The sequence below is a fragment of the Mobula birostris genome, chromosome 7 (genome assembly GCF_030028105.1).
Source record: "Mobula birostris isolate sMobBir1 chromosome 7, sMobBir1.hap1, whole genome shotgun sequence".
Lineage (NCBI taxonomy): Eukaryota > Metazoa > Chordata > Chondrichthyes > Myliobatiformes > Myliobatidae > Mobula > Mobula birostris.
This window is the reverse complement of record NC_092376.1, coordinates 160018542-160032750: the sequence shown is the minus strand read 5'-3', so window position 1 is coordinate 160032750 and position 14209 is coordinate 160018542. Positions and strand designations below refer to the sequence as shown.

At 44.2% G+C, this 14209-nt stretch overlaps 1 protein-coding gene across 4 annotated transcripts in view; it reads left to right on the top strand.

Moving 5' to 3' along the window:
• tenm2a (teneurin transmembrane protein 2a) overlaps positions 1–14209 on the top strand; it is a 588582-nt gene that overhangs the window by 494916 nt on the left and 79457 nt on the right. For all 4 annotated transcript variants that reach the window (XM_072264025.1, XM_072264023.1, XM_072264022.1 and 1 more), the window contains 2 exons: positions 999–1260; positions 2681–2948. In XM_072264025.1, coding sequence (XP_072120126.1) covers positions 999–1260; positions 2681–2948 — 530 coding nt within the window. The remainder of the gene's footprint in view (positions 1–998; positions 1261–2680; positions 2949–14209) is intronic.

The following is a 14209-nucleotide window of genomic DNA, read 5'->3' as shown; positions in this document are numbered from 1 at the left end:
CCCTTTCCCGGCCCGAAACATCGACTGTACCTCTTCCTACAGATGCTGCCTGGCCTGCTGCATTCCACCAGCATTTTTTCTGTGTGTTACTTGAATTTCCAGCATCTGCAGATTTCCTCGTGTCTGCGCTAATACATAGTACATCATTTTTGTATGCAATACATTGGAAGATTTCAGGAACCCAGTCACCGAATGCAGGCAAGCAGACATGCACACCTACTTTACAGTAAACACAAAATACTCTGCAGATGCTGGGGTCAAAGCAACGCTCACAACACGATGGAGGAACTCAGCAGGTCGGGCAGCATCCATAGAAACGATCAGTCAATGTTTCAGGCTGGAACCCTTTGTCAGGCCCGAAACGTTGACTGATCATTTCCACGGATGCTGCCCGACCTGCTGAGTTCCTCCAGCGTGTTGTGAGTGTTACCTACTTTACAGTGTTCATTCTGGGCTTTCCATACCCAAAGCAGTCGAACGGGGAGAGGATATTTCCAACAGTGGGGGGTGCGGGTAGTCTAGGACTATAGGGCACAGATTCAGAATACAAGGATGTCACTTTAGAACAGAGATGAGGAGGAATTTCTTTAGCCAGTGTTTTAGTGAATCTGTGGAATTCATTGTCACAGATGGCTATGGAGGCCAAGTCGTTGGGAATATTTAAAGCAGAGGTTTTTTTATTAAAAGGGGCATCAAAGGTTTTGGAGAGAAGGCAGGAGAATGGGGTTGAGATAGATAATAAATCAGCCATGATGGAATGGAGGAACAGACCTCATGGGCCAAATGGCTTACTTCTGCTCATATTTCTTATGGATTTATGGACCATTGAGAATAAGGTTAATCAGCTTATTGTTCTCATTTATTTTGTAGGAAACTGTACTATGTTGTCAAGAGCTAGCGTGCCTTAGCCAAAGGGAGGAGTTTATGTGATAGAACCAATGCTGTGGTTCTTTCAGGCCGGCTTTTGCTAAAATTGTGCCTGATTTGTATTTCCTTAGGTTTGATTTAATTGCAAATGGTGGTGCATCTCTTACATTACACTTCGAGCGTGCTCCATTTCTCAGCCAGGAACGCACAGTCTGGCTTCCCTGGAACACTTTCTATGCTATGAACACTCTGGTTATGAAGACAGAGGAAAACACCATTCCAAGCTGTGACTTGAGTGGATTTGTGCGACCAGAGCCAATCCTTGTATCTTCTCCACTCTCAACTTTCTTTAGCTCCTCTCCTGGGCAAAACCCCATTATACCAGAGACCCAGGTAGGTGCATGGTAATATATGTGAGAAATTAATTAATTATAGAAAAGAGGAAAGAAAATTTAGTGCATGGCCATACCATTTGCTGCAGCACTTCATCAGTGGTGGATGTTGAGGGTGGGCTGTGAATAGGTTTGGCCTTCCTGTTGTAGTCCAGGATACACCAGATGACTGCTGTGTCCAGAGATGAAATCTATTTGCTAGCCCCCTCATTAAAGATCTCCGTAAGCTTTCTCACAACCTTATTACCTAAATTGTCTTGCTCAGGTTAGGAGTTAGCAGAATTCTTGGTCCTCTGGTGCAGCCACCTGCAGTTTGGTAACTGTTTGGACCCACTAGCTTGCCAGCAACATTTCAATGGAAGAGGCAACAAATAATGTCAATTTAATCAGAAAGGGGAACTTGCTTGTGGAGTGGAAGAAACAGAACTCATAACAAAAAAATTCAACAACTTTTCTAATAACGGCTGGACACTTTTCAGTCCCAGTCCCTTGAGCAAAGATTAAAGATTAGCTTTATTTGTCACATGTACATTGGAACTTACAGTGAAATGCAGTGATTGCATCAACTTGAATCAGCAAAGATTGTGCTGAGGGAAGCCCGCAAGTGTCACCATTCTTCAGCAGCAAAATAGCATGCCCTCAACTCACAGACCCTAACCATGCAGTGTAGTCAATTGGTTTGACTGATGGACAGGTTACCCAATCAACTCCAGTCTGGTTGCAAATAGCTTTGCACACTATTTGAAAAAAGAGGTCTAAAGAATTAATGCAGTTTTGGTAAAACTAAGATGTTTCCATCAAAAAAATAGTATTTGTGTATGAGGAATCCACTCTTTTTTTTCTTTTGAATTTTGGCCCTCCAGAGTTATTTTTTCCATAAAAGTAATCACCAGTGTAAATAGGCTTGAATCACACACTTTTCACTATCTAATTGATTGTTGGAATACTTTCCAGAATTGAAGGCCCTGATCCCATTTAACTGTGTGTGGCTCTGTCAGTAATTATTATGTTTCCGTATTTATGTCTCATAAATTACACATTAAAACCTCCAGTCCCCATACTATTTATTTAAAATTCATGGCATTCATGCTTGTGAAGAAAGAGATTTGCAAAAAGGTTACCTCATTAGTTCAGTCTTTAGGAAGATGTTTGTCTGTTGCAAAATTAAATGAAAGGACAGTTTTTCTTTCAAACAGATTAGAATATTCTGTTTAACTAACATGTGACAAGCACATAAATGATTTCTGATGCTGTTTGTAATGGGCCAAGCCAATTTATAGTAATTACTGAGAGTAGAATACTGATTGTACGGCATAAAATGATAGATGATGACAGTGAGTTATTAGAAGATTTCACAACTTCACAAATTAGACTGTAATAATGGCTTTAACATACAAGTACTATTTGTGCAATGTCTTCAGGTTCTCCACGAAGCTGTTGAAATCCCTGGCTCCAGCATGAAGTTGTGCTACCTGAGCTCACGCACCGCTGGCTATAAATCCCTTCTGAAGGTCACAATGACTCAATCAATTGTGCCAATCAATCTGATTAAGGTTCACTTGATGGTGGCTGTGGAAGGACATCTCTTCCAGAAATGGTTCCATTCATCTCCAAACCTGGCCTACACTTACATATGGGACAAAACAGATGCCTACAGTCAGAAAGTCTACGGTCTCTCTGAAGCTGTTGGTATGTTGTTTTCTTTTTCCTAATTTTGCTTTCATGTTCTATTATGAAGAGAAAAAAAAAAGATGCATCATAAATTTATTGTTTGATTGCAGTAAATTGCACTTGGTAGTACTTTAGATTCTGAGTAAACTGAAAAATTGTAACAATATTCATTGAGCGTCAAACAAGAGAAAATCTGCAGATGCTGGAAATCCGAGCAACACACACAAAATGCTGGAGGATCTCAGCAGGGCAGGCAGCATCTGTGAAAAATCCAAGCACAGATTCTTCCCCGCTGCCATCTGCTTCCTAAATGGACTTTGAAGCTTTGGACACTATCTCACTTTTTTTAATATACAGTATTTCTGTTTTTGCACATTTTAAATAATCTATTCAATATACATAATTGATTTATTTGTTTATTTATTATTATGTTTTATTTTATTATTTTTCTTTCTCTCTCTCTCTGCTAGATTATGTATTGCATTGAACTGCTAAGTTAACAAATTTCACATCACATAATAAACCTGATTCTGAAGAAGTACAGTCGATGTTTCGGGCTGAAACCCTTTGGCAGGACTGGAGAAAAAAAAAGCTGAGGAGTAGGTTTAAAAGGCAGAGAGAAGGGAGAGAAGAACACCAGATGATAGGTGAAACTTAGAGGGGGAGGGATGAAGTAAAGAGCTGCGAAGTTGATTAGTGAAAGAGACAGGAAGGCCACGGAAGAAAGAAAAAGGAGCACCAGAGGGAGGCAATGTGTGGGCAAGGAGATATGGTGAGGGAGGGAAAAGGGGATGGGAAATAGTGAAGGAGGGGTAAGAGGTGGGAAGCGTCACCGGAAGTTTGAGAAATCGATGTTCATGCCATCAGGTTGGAGGCTACCCAAGCAAGATGGTGTTCCTCCAGTCTCAGTGTGGTCTCATAACGACAGTGGAGGAGGCCATAGATAGACATATTGGAATGGGATTGGGAAGTGGAATTAGTCATATTCATAGTCATAGTCATACTTTATTGATCCCGGGGGAAATTGGTTTTCGTTACAGTTGCACCATAAATAGTTAAATAGTAATATGTAAATTATGCCAGTAAATTATGAAATAAGTCCAGGACCAGCCTATTGGCTCAGGGTGTCTGACCCTCCAAGGGAGGAGTTGTAAAGTTTGATGGCAACAAGCAGGAATGACTTCCTATGACGCTCTGTGTTGTATCTCGGTGGAATGAGTCTCTGGCTGAATGTACTCCTGTGCCCACTCAGTACATTATGTAGTGGATGGGAGACATTGTTCAGGATGGCATGCAACTTAGACAGCATCCTCTTTTCAGACACCACCGTGAGAGAGTCCAGTTCCATCCCACAACATCACTGGCCTTACAAATGAGTTTGTTGATTCTGTTGGTGTCTGCTATCCTCAGCCTGCTGCTGCAGCACACAACAGCAAACATGGTAGAATACAAAATGGGTGGCCACTGGGAAATACTGCTTTTTCTGGTGGTTGGAGTCTAGAGATTCATCAAAGTGGTCTCCCGATCTACGTCGGGTCTTATCAATATGCAGGAGGCCACACCGAGAGCACCAAACACAGTACGTGACCCCAAAAGACTCACAGGTGAAGTGTTGCCTCACCTGGAAGGACTGTTTGGGGCCCTCAATGGTAGTGAGGGAGGAGGTGCAGGGACAGGTGTAGCACTTCTTCTGCTTGCAAGGATAAGTACCAGGAGGGAGATCGGTGGGGAGGAATGCATGGACAAGGGAGTTGCATAAGGAGCGATCCCTGCGTAAAGCAGAAAGTGGGTGGGAGGGAACGATGTGTTTGGTGGAGGGATCCTGTTGGAGGTAGTGGAAGTTTCAGAAAATTATGTGCTGGACGCGGAAGCTGGTGGGGTGGTAGGTGACGACAAGAGGAACCCTATCCCTGGTAGGGTGGTGGGAGGATGGGGAATGAGCAGACATGCATGAAATGGAAGAGATTCGGTTGAGGGCAGCGTTGATGGTGGAGGAAGAGAAGCCCCATTGAGTGTGTTTATTTGTCACTCCTGAGTTATACTCAGACTCTCTCTCTAACGACATATTGAGCTCTCTCTGGGTCATTTTGTCTTTTTACAATGCAAATACAGGTTTCCCCCGCCATCCGAAGTTAGAGCGTTCCTATGAAACAGTTCGTAAGCCAGAATGTGGTAAAGCGAAGAAGCAATTACCATTTATTTATATGGGAAAATTTTGTGAGTATTCACAGACCCAAAAATAACCTACCAAATCATGCCAAATAACACATAAAACCTAAAATAGCAATAACATATAGTAAAATCAGGAATGATATGATAAATACACAGCCTATATAAAGTAGAAATACGTTTCCACAATCATTGCCAGCACTGTTCTCCGTAGCAAAAATCTCACACAAGCGCTGTTGGCAAAAACACTCTCTCCAGTAACTTTTAAGCTATGAAGCTGCCAAATCATACCAAATAACTCATAAAAATACACAGCCTATATAAAATAGAAATAATGTATGTACAGTGTGGTATCACTTACGGGAATCAGGAAGACAGCTTGTCGAGCACACTGACGATGGTGTGTTAGACTAAGTTGTCAGAGTTTGGGTGGTGCAGTGGCCCCCACCCTCCGAGCCGCTGACCGATACCAATCCGCGAAGCATGCAGGGGTACGCTGGTAGCCGGGAGGCACCCAGCACATCTTTAAGAAAAAAGCCGAAATAAACATACTAATTAATTAGGTGCTGCCCGGCACGTAATTGTCAGCCCAGATCAGAGGCGACGCAAACTGCAATCACCTCTGATCTGGGCCGACGTTTACGTGCTGGGCAGCACCTAATTAATTAGTATGTTTATTTCGGCTTTTTTCTTAAAGATGTGCTGTGTGCCTCCCGGCTACCGCTGCATTCTCCGCGAATCGGTATCTGTCCACGGCCTGGGTGTTGGGGTGGTGGGACACTGGGGTGTCATCTCATCGTCTGTTTCCATTAGAGCAGGCAGCTCATCTTCTTCTATCTCTGCCCGCCTCGATTTCGAAGGTCGAAGTTCGTCGTCTGCTGTGGCTGATGTGGAAGGCTTGCTTGACTGCTGAGCCTCGCGCATTTTTAGATCATACAGTTCTTTGTAAGGACTCAAACCATCATGCAAATATGCCCTAAACCGACGTACCCTTCAAAATTCAAGTCATACTTTATCATTGCAGCGAAAATCTCACGCAGTCGCCTCACGTTCAGTTCCTAGACGACTTCACTTTCGCTACTGAATTCGGTTTCATTTGTTATCCTTTCCTTTTCCAATTGCATCAGTTCTTCATCTATCAGTTCTTGGTCATGGGATGCAAAACCTCTTCAACATCATCTTCATCAACTTCCACAAGCCAAACTTGTTCTTACTTCATTCACTACGATTGTAACGCTTAATTATGTCTAGTTTTACGCTAAGTGTAACACCCTTACAAGCTCTTTTAGGCTTTCCCAATATCTTGCAAACGGCTGCTCACAGGCACGTGTTTAAGCAATGCCGGAAAGAATGCTGTCCTGAGTCTGGGGGAGAGCAGTTGCTCGGGGCACGCGGAGCGCTGCTTTTTTTTACCGCTGCTGTTTTTTTTTGCGCACTGCCTTTTTTCGCAACAGTGAAAACACCTTCTGTTAGTGAAAGCAGGTACTGATGTAGGTCTTTTGTAACAGTGAGGTTTCGTAAAGCGAACGTTCGAAAAACAGGGGACACCTGTACTCTTCTGTACGTAACAATGCTACCAAGAAATAAGTTGGTGTTGAATCTCTTTATTGAATTGCATTGGACACCATCAGAAAGAATTCATGACCACTGTGGTAACTTCTACCTTGAAAAAGGCACACTCGACAACTTCATGCCCAACGAAACAACTTTATCTCGAACGTCAAAACCGATATGTATATACAGAGGCTTTCACAACCCGTACGGCTTGGCAGGAACACTATATACAAAGCACACAGGAAGCAAAAAGAATGGAAGTGAACCCTGCCCCCATTATCCTAATTAGTATTAACTTACTTTTAATAATGCTCACATTACAACACTTCTTCCCCTTTAAAATCCAACATTTCCCAAATATAAAAACTAGGAAATAAAAACAGTGGTGTTGTTAACTTGTGTACCCCTGAAAACTTATACCAGTATCTCGGCAACAGTTAACCAATACAAAATATCTGGAAAACGTGACAGATTCAACATTCAATCTAACAACAACAAAAAAAAAACTGTCCCGTCAAAGATTCAGTCTGTCAGGAGGTTTACAAGTGTGCTGTGATCTGTACACTACCCTCGGTGACCCAGCGGGCACCGCTGGTGAGGGTGTTTTGGGGGCATGAGAGGGGTCTGTGTGTCAGCGTGAGAATGTCCATCCTCCTCAGGGGACCCCAACCCCTCTGCCAGCGTCTCGCCCTCTGGCAAAGTCACTGATGGACATACTCCCACAGTAGGCTTTCTCACAAATGGAAACTCCATGGAAGTGTCTGCCTCTGAGCCGGTATCATGTCGCAGGTGCACATGGTCCTGATGTCTGCGGAAAACACGCCCATCAGTCAGCTTAACAACATAGGAGACGGGACCACTCTGCTTAAGAATAATGCCAGGCAGCCATTGCTGATTGTTTCTCACATAGACATTGTCATCCGGTTTTAACTGTCTCTCTCGTGCATGTTGATCATGTCCCTCCTTCTGCTTTTCCTGCTTTCTCTCCACTTTTGCCTTCCTGTCCGGGCGCAGCAGGTCCAATCTTGACTTGGGCCTACGCCCCATCAGCATCTCTGCTGGAGTGCAAGCAGTCGTAGCCTGTGGCATGAGGCGGTATTTAAACAGGAAACGTGAAAGCCGCATTCTAAGAGAGTCACCTGTCATCTGCTTCAGGCCTTCCTTCACTGTCTGAACAGCTCGCTCAGCCAAAACATTGGAGGCTGGATGGAAAGGGGCTGTCCGAATGTGAGGAATGCCATTCTGCTGCATGAACTCACTGAACTGTTCACTGGTGAACGTCGGGCCATTATCAGTGACCAGAGTGTCAGGCAACCTGTGGTCTGCAAACACTTGCCTGAGTTTGTCTATGGTTGAGGGGGCTGTGATGTTGCTCATGATGTGAGCTTCGATCCATTTAGAATGCGCATCTACCATTACAAGAAATATCTGCCCCATAAAAGGGCCAGCAAAGTCCAAATGTAGCCTAGACTAGGGGTGGTCCGGCCACTCCCATGGGTGCAAAGGAGCTGGTGGTGGCACATTCTGATTTGTCTAACATTGCGTGCATGATTTTACTTTGTTCTCCAGATCCTGATCCATTCTTGGCCACCAAACGTAGGACCTTGCAAGGCTTTTCATTCGAGACACTCCTGGGTGAGTCTCATGAATTTCCTCCACAATCTGTGAATGGCCATGGGGAGGCACAATGACCCTCGCCCCTCAGAAAATGCAGCCATCCTGCGGACTGAGTTCTGTCTCGCGTTTGGCATAAGGCCTCAGTTCCTCTCCTTCCACGACTCTGGGCCAACCTTGTAAAAGAAAAGTCTTGACTTGGGACAGGACTGGGTCCCTCTCTGTCCACTGCTTGATCTGGGTCACCTTTACAGGTGTCTCTGACAGCCTCTCCAATAAAAACACAGTCTCTGGAGGCACATATGTAGTACCAGGTGTCTCAGGTAAAGGTAGTCGACTCAGTGCATCGGCGTTTGCATTATTCCCACCTGTTCTGTACACTATAGTGTACCAGTAGCCTGACAATGTAAGAGCCCAATGCTGTATCCTAGCTGAGGCTAGCGGTGGGATGCATCTAGTCTCACTGAACAGGCTCATCAGTGGTTTATGGTCTGTATAAATTGTAAATACGCATCCATAAAGGTACTGACGAAAGCGTTTGACTGCAGAAACAATGGCCAGACCTTCTTTGTCTAGCTGTGAACATACCTTCTCAGCAGCTGTCAGAGTACGTGAAGCAAAACCAATCAGCTTCTCTGAACGGTCCTCCATTACATGTGAGAGAACTGCCCCAACTCCATAGGGCGAGGCATCACATGCAAGGGTGATCTCCTTGTCTCGGCCATAGTGAACAAGCAGCTTCGCTGAGTGAGGGAGTTCTTTCACTTCCTTGAAAGCTTTCTCCTGCTCTTCACCCCACTGCCACTTAGTGTCATTGTGAAGCAGCTTATACAGTGGGGTCAAAACCCCTGAGAGGTCAGGAAGAAACTTGCCATAATAATTCACCATGCCCAAAAATGATCTGAGTTCCGTGACGGTGTTGGGGCTTGGGGCCTCCTTAATAGGTCTCACTTTGTCTTCCACAGGGCAAAGCCCCTCAGCTGTGATCTTGTGTCCCAGGTAAGTCACACTCAATGCCAGGAACACACATTTTCCACGTTTCAACCGCAGCCCTGCTTCTAAGAGCCTCTTCAGCACCCGTTCTAAATTAACCAGATGCTCCACCCTCCATAGCCCCCGTGATCAAAATATCAGCAAGGTACACTGCTACGTGTGGAATCCCCTGCAGCAAAGTGTCCATTGTCCTTTGGGAAATGGCAGGGCTGGACGCCACTCCAAACACCAGGCGATTGTACTTGAATAATCCCTTGTGCGTATTAATTGTGACGTACTCCTTTGAATCCTCGTCGAGCAGCAGCTGTTGGTAGGCGTGGCTCATGTCCAGCTTTGTGAACAGCTTACCCCCTGACAGGGTCGCAAACAGGTCATCCACCCATGGCAATGGGTACTCCTCCAGCCTTGAGACCTGATTCACTGTAAGCTTATAATCCCCACATATCCTCACCATTTTGTCTGCCTTCAAAACTGGAACAATGGGAGCCACCCACCTTGAAAACTGGACGGGCTCAATGATGCCCAGCCTCTGTAAATGTTCCAGTTCCTCCTCAACTTTGCCTTTCATGACATAGGGCACCGACCTGGGCTTAAAAAATCGTGGTGTAGCCACTGTCACGCCCTTCAGTGTTCCTAGCTCGTCCCTGAAAACGTCACTGTACCACTGCAGAATGTCCTCCATCGTGTGTGCATACTTAATTTCATGCCAGTTTAGCCAGATTTTGCGAAGCCAATCGCGACCCAAAAGACTAAGCCCCCTGCCCTTAGCTATCACTAGCCTGGCTTCAGCCTTTTGAATCCCAGCTGAAATGTCCACGTATAACACCCCTAACTGAGGTATGGGCTGCCCCATATAGGTCCTAAATTTGAGCTTTGATGATCTAATGGGAGGCAGGCTGGACCCCCATGTCCTCCTGTAGGTCTCCTCACCAATGACTGATGCATTAGCCTCTGAATCAATCTCAAACTTAGACATAGACATAGACATACTTTATCCAAACTTTATACAAACTTTTTGTTCTTTCCCATGACAGTGACTGTGGCATAATATGGTTCAGGTAGTTCCTCATCTGTTTCCACTCCAAACATGTTGTAGGCACACACTGCCTCTTCATCTGCTTCTTCTAGATGGTGTGTGGCTGCCTGAGCCTGTTGAGCTTTCCCCTGCCCAGGCTTAATCTTACCCTTTGAACTTCTGCACTTTTTAGCTAAATGTCCCTTTTTGCTACAAGCATGGCAGACACTGTCTTTGAATTTGCAATCATTTGCATAGTGCATCCCTCCACACCGGAAACATTCCACCCGCCTTGCCTGTTTATCAGTCTCCCTCCTGACTTGGTGCACTGCCGCTGACTGCGACCCCCCGTGTCCTTTCTGGATATCCTTGACGTTATTAGCAGCCATCTCCATGCCTTGGGCAATCTCTAAGGCTTTCCTGAAAGTCAGGGATTTCCCCTAACAGGCGGCATTGTATGTCGTCATTATTAATGCCGCATACCAATCTATCACGGAGCATGTCTTCCAACACCGCTCCGAAATCACAATGCTCTGACAACTGCCGAAGCTCGGCCACAAAATTGGCCACAGACTGACCTAGCTTCCTGAAAAGGTTGTGAAACTTACACCGTTGGACTATCACAGAAGGTTTCAGATTGTAGTTGTTCCCCACGAGCTTGATCAGTTCGTCATATGGAATGTCCCCCGGTTTCCACGGTGTGGCTAAATTCCTTATTAGCTTGTAAGTCTTTGCCCCACACGCACTCAGGAGAATAGAGTGCTTCTTAGGCTCCTCAGTAATTCTATTAGCACAGAAAAAGTGTCCCAACCTTTCTTCATACTCCGGCCAGTCCTCTGTTAATACCACAAATTCACCGATAGTCCCAAATGTAGCCATCCGAACGTAAGGTCCCTTATCGGCGCTGCTGCTCCCGTTCGAAATGCGCCAACATGTCCACAAACCCAGTTCACCTCGTTGCCAAAAAGATGTGGTAACTTCTACTTTGAAAAAGGCACACTCGACAACTTCATGCCCAAAGAAACAACTTGATCCTGAACGTCAGATCCGATGTGTATATACAGAGGCTTTCACAACCCGTACGGCATGGCAGGAACACTACATACAAAGCACACCGGAAGTAAAAAGTATGGAAGTGAAACCACCCCCCCATTATCCTAATTCGTATTAACTTACTTTTAATAATGCTCGCATTACAACAGCAGCTATTTCAGTAGAGTTAGGAGCAGGTACAGGAGTGTACCTAATGAAGTGGTCGCAGAAGTGGAAACTGGTGTAGTCTTCTGCTGCTGTATCTCATCCGCTTCAAGGTTTGACATGTTATGTGTTCAGAGATGCTCTTCTGAATATCACTGTTGTAATGCGTGGTTATTTGACTGACTGTCCCTTTCCAGTCACCTTGAATTAGTCCGGTCCTTCCCCTCTGACCTCGCTCATTAATAAGGCATTTTTGCCTGCACAACTGCTACTCACTGGGTGTTTTTTTTCCCTCGCACCATTCTCTGTAGAGACTGTCGTGTGTGAGATTCCCAGGAGATCAGCATCTTCTGGTTTTCTGAGATACTCATACCACCCTATCGGACACCAACGATCATTCCACGGGCAAAGTGACTTACATCACATTTCTTCCCTGTTCTGATGTTTGGTCCGAACAACAACTGAACCACTTGACCATGCCTGCATGCTTTTATGCATTGAGTTGCTACCACATGATTGGCTGATGAGATATTTGCATTAACAAGGAGGTGTACAGGTGTGCCAAATGAAGTGGCCATTGAGTGTATTTTCATGTGTCTAAGTAAGATCCATGGATACAGACAATATTTGTAGTTTCCAGTCACGATATGTAATACGAACAAGTGTCATGACAAGGGGAACAAAGTTCCTGTACATCCTGTAGAGTGCAGTTTACTGACAGGGGTGTGACCGCATCTACTTCCCCTGTTGTATTACAACCAGCAAAGAATTTCCACAGGTCATCAGCAATGTTGCTGGGTAGCCAGAAGTACGCAGCTCTCTGTGAACAAAACCACTGCTTGGAAACCCATAGCTGCATCTCGGTATTCACCGATACGCTGTCATAAACTTGACGACCAGTCAGAAATCGTAAAGGACAATATACTACTGAGCTAGAAATGCTTTCCAAGGAGAAACCTATTGTCAGAATAATTCAAAGAGAAATGTCTCCAGCTGTGGTTGGCCTTGCCACCACGGTTTCAGCAATGCTGTCATATAATGCCGACAAGATGCTCAAGGACAACATCTTCACTTTCACATCATGCTTTTTATTTAGCTCCATTGTGTGTCAGGGACACCTGAAAATACAATCTGAAAGAATTGTACCAGAATTCTGATCTTGTGAACTATTAATCCAACATGTCTTTTTTAAAGAAAAGCTAAGAAGCTAATTGCTATATGTGAAAGCAATTATATTTGTTTATTATTCTTAAAACTAAAGGCATTCTTTCAGTGTATTTTCCTGTAAAAGATTCAGTTTATGTCAGCAACTGCAGAGAAAAGGAGGCAAAGTACTAGACAAATAGACAAATAAAACAATTTAGATCAACCTGGCTACTGGGAGATAAGAAATGCTCTAAAGCTTCATCGCAAGCAATTGCCACAGCCGATGATCTAAATTGTAAAACTGCTATCACAAATTTCCATGAAGTATTATAAATACATAATAGTACAGTTCAAATGTTTGGAGACCTAATGCTGTATTTTCATTGTCACTGTGTTACCATTTTACTGAACTGCCACAAAACAAAAAGCAATAAGACAGCTTTGTTGGCTTTATGGATTGACAGGAAGGAAGGCTGAGATGTTATTTCATCTCCAACGTACAGTAAATCCGGTGGGGAGTGGCTGAGCTCTGCCCTGTGATTTAGTGACCGGTAATCTTTGTGGCCAAGTCTGATTTCAATGAATTCGGCTGAGTACCAGCTCAGAAGTACGATAGAGGTAAATCCAGCAGTGCTGCAGATTTTGGTAAAGCTTCAGAAGCGCCGTAAAGGGCATTATCAGGAAAGACAGATTGCACCAACCTCAAGGAACCAGAATCATTTGCGGCACTTTAAGCATTAATTATAGATGCACTTAAGCCACAAAATCTGCAACTTTCAAAGCTGCCTCCAGCACTCACTGACAGCAGCTGAAAAGGTACTTAAAATGCACACGCGCGTACGTACACACACACACACACACACACACACACCATCTACTTGCAAAAATGTCTGATGAACAAAAACTGGAACGGCTGAAGCCCAATAAAAAAATGGGGATGATAACATCATTGGCAGGAGCTCTAAATATTATTTGATCTAATCTTTAAAGGCTTATTGTCTGCTCCGGGTAATAGCTTTACCCATCACAACTTGTTGATAGCTTGCACAGGTGTGGGTCCTTCAACAGTAAAATGTCAGTCAAGAAGCAACAAAGCTCCCATTGGCAATAGTGTAGCAGTTAGTGTAACAATATCATAGTGCCGGTGACCAGGGTTCAATTCCCACCGCTTTTTTTAAAGAATTTGTACATTCTTCCGGTGACTGGTTTCCTCTGGGTGTTTGGGTTTCTTCCCACATTCCAAACATGAATGGGTTAAATAGGTTAACAAATAAATAAATTTATACACAAACAGCTTTATTAGGAAGTAAAAATTACCCTGTGATTATTCTAAAAGCAAAATATTGCAAATGAAACCTATCAAATGTTGAAAAGCCTAGATAGAGTGGACAGGGAGAGAATGCTTCCTATATTCGGTGAGTCCAGGACCTGAGACCACAACCTCAGAATACAAGGACATCCCTTTATATCAGAGCTGAGGAGCAAGTTCTTTAGCCAGAGGGTGGTGAATCTGTGGAATTCATTACCACAGACAGATATGAAAGCCAAGTCATATTGGAGATATTTAAAGCAGAGGTTGATTGGTTCTTGA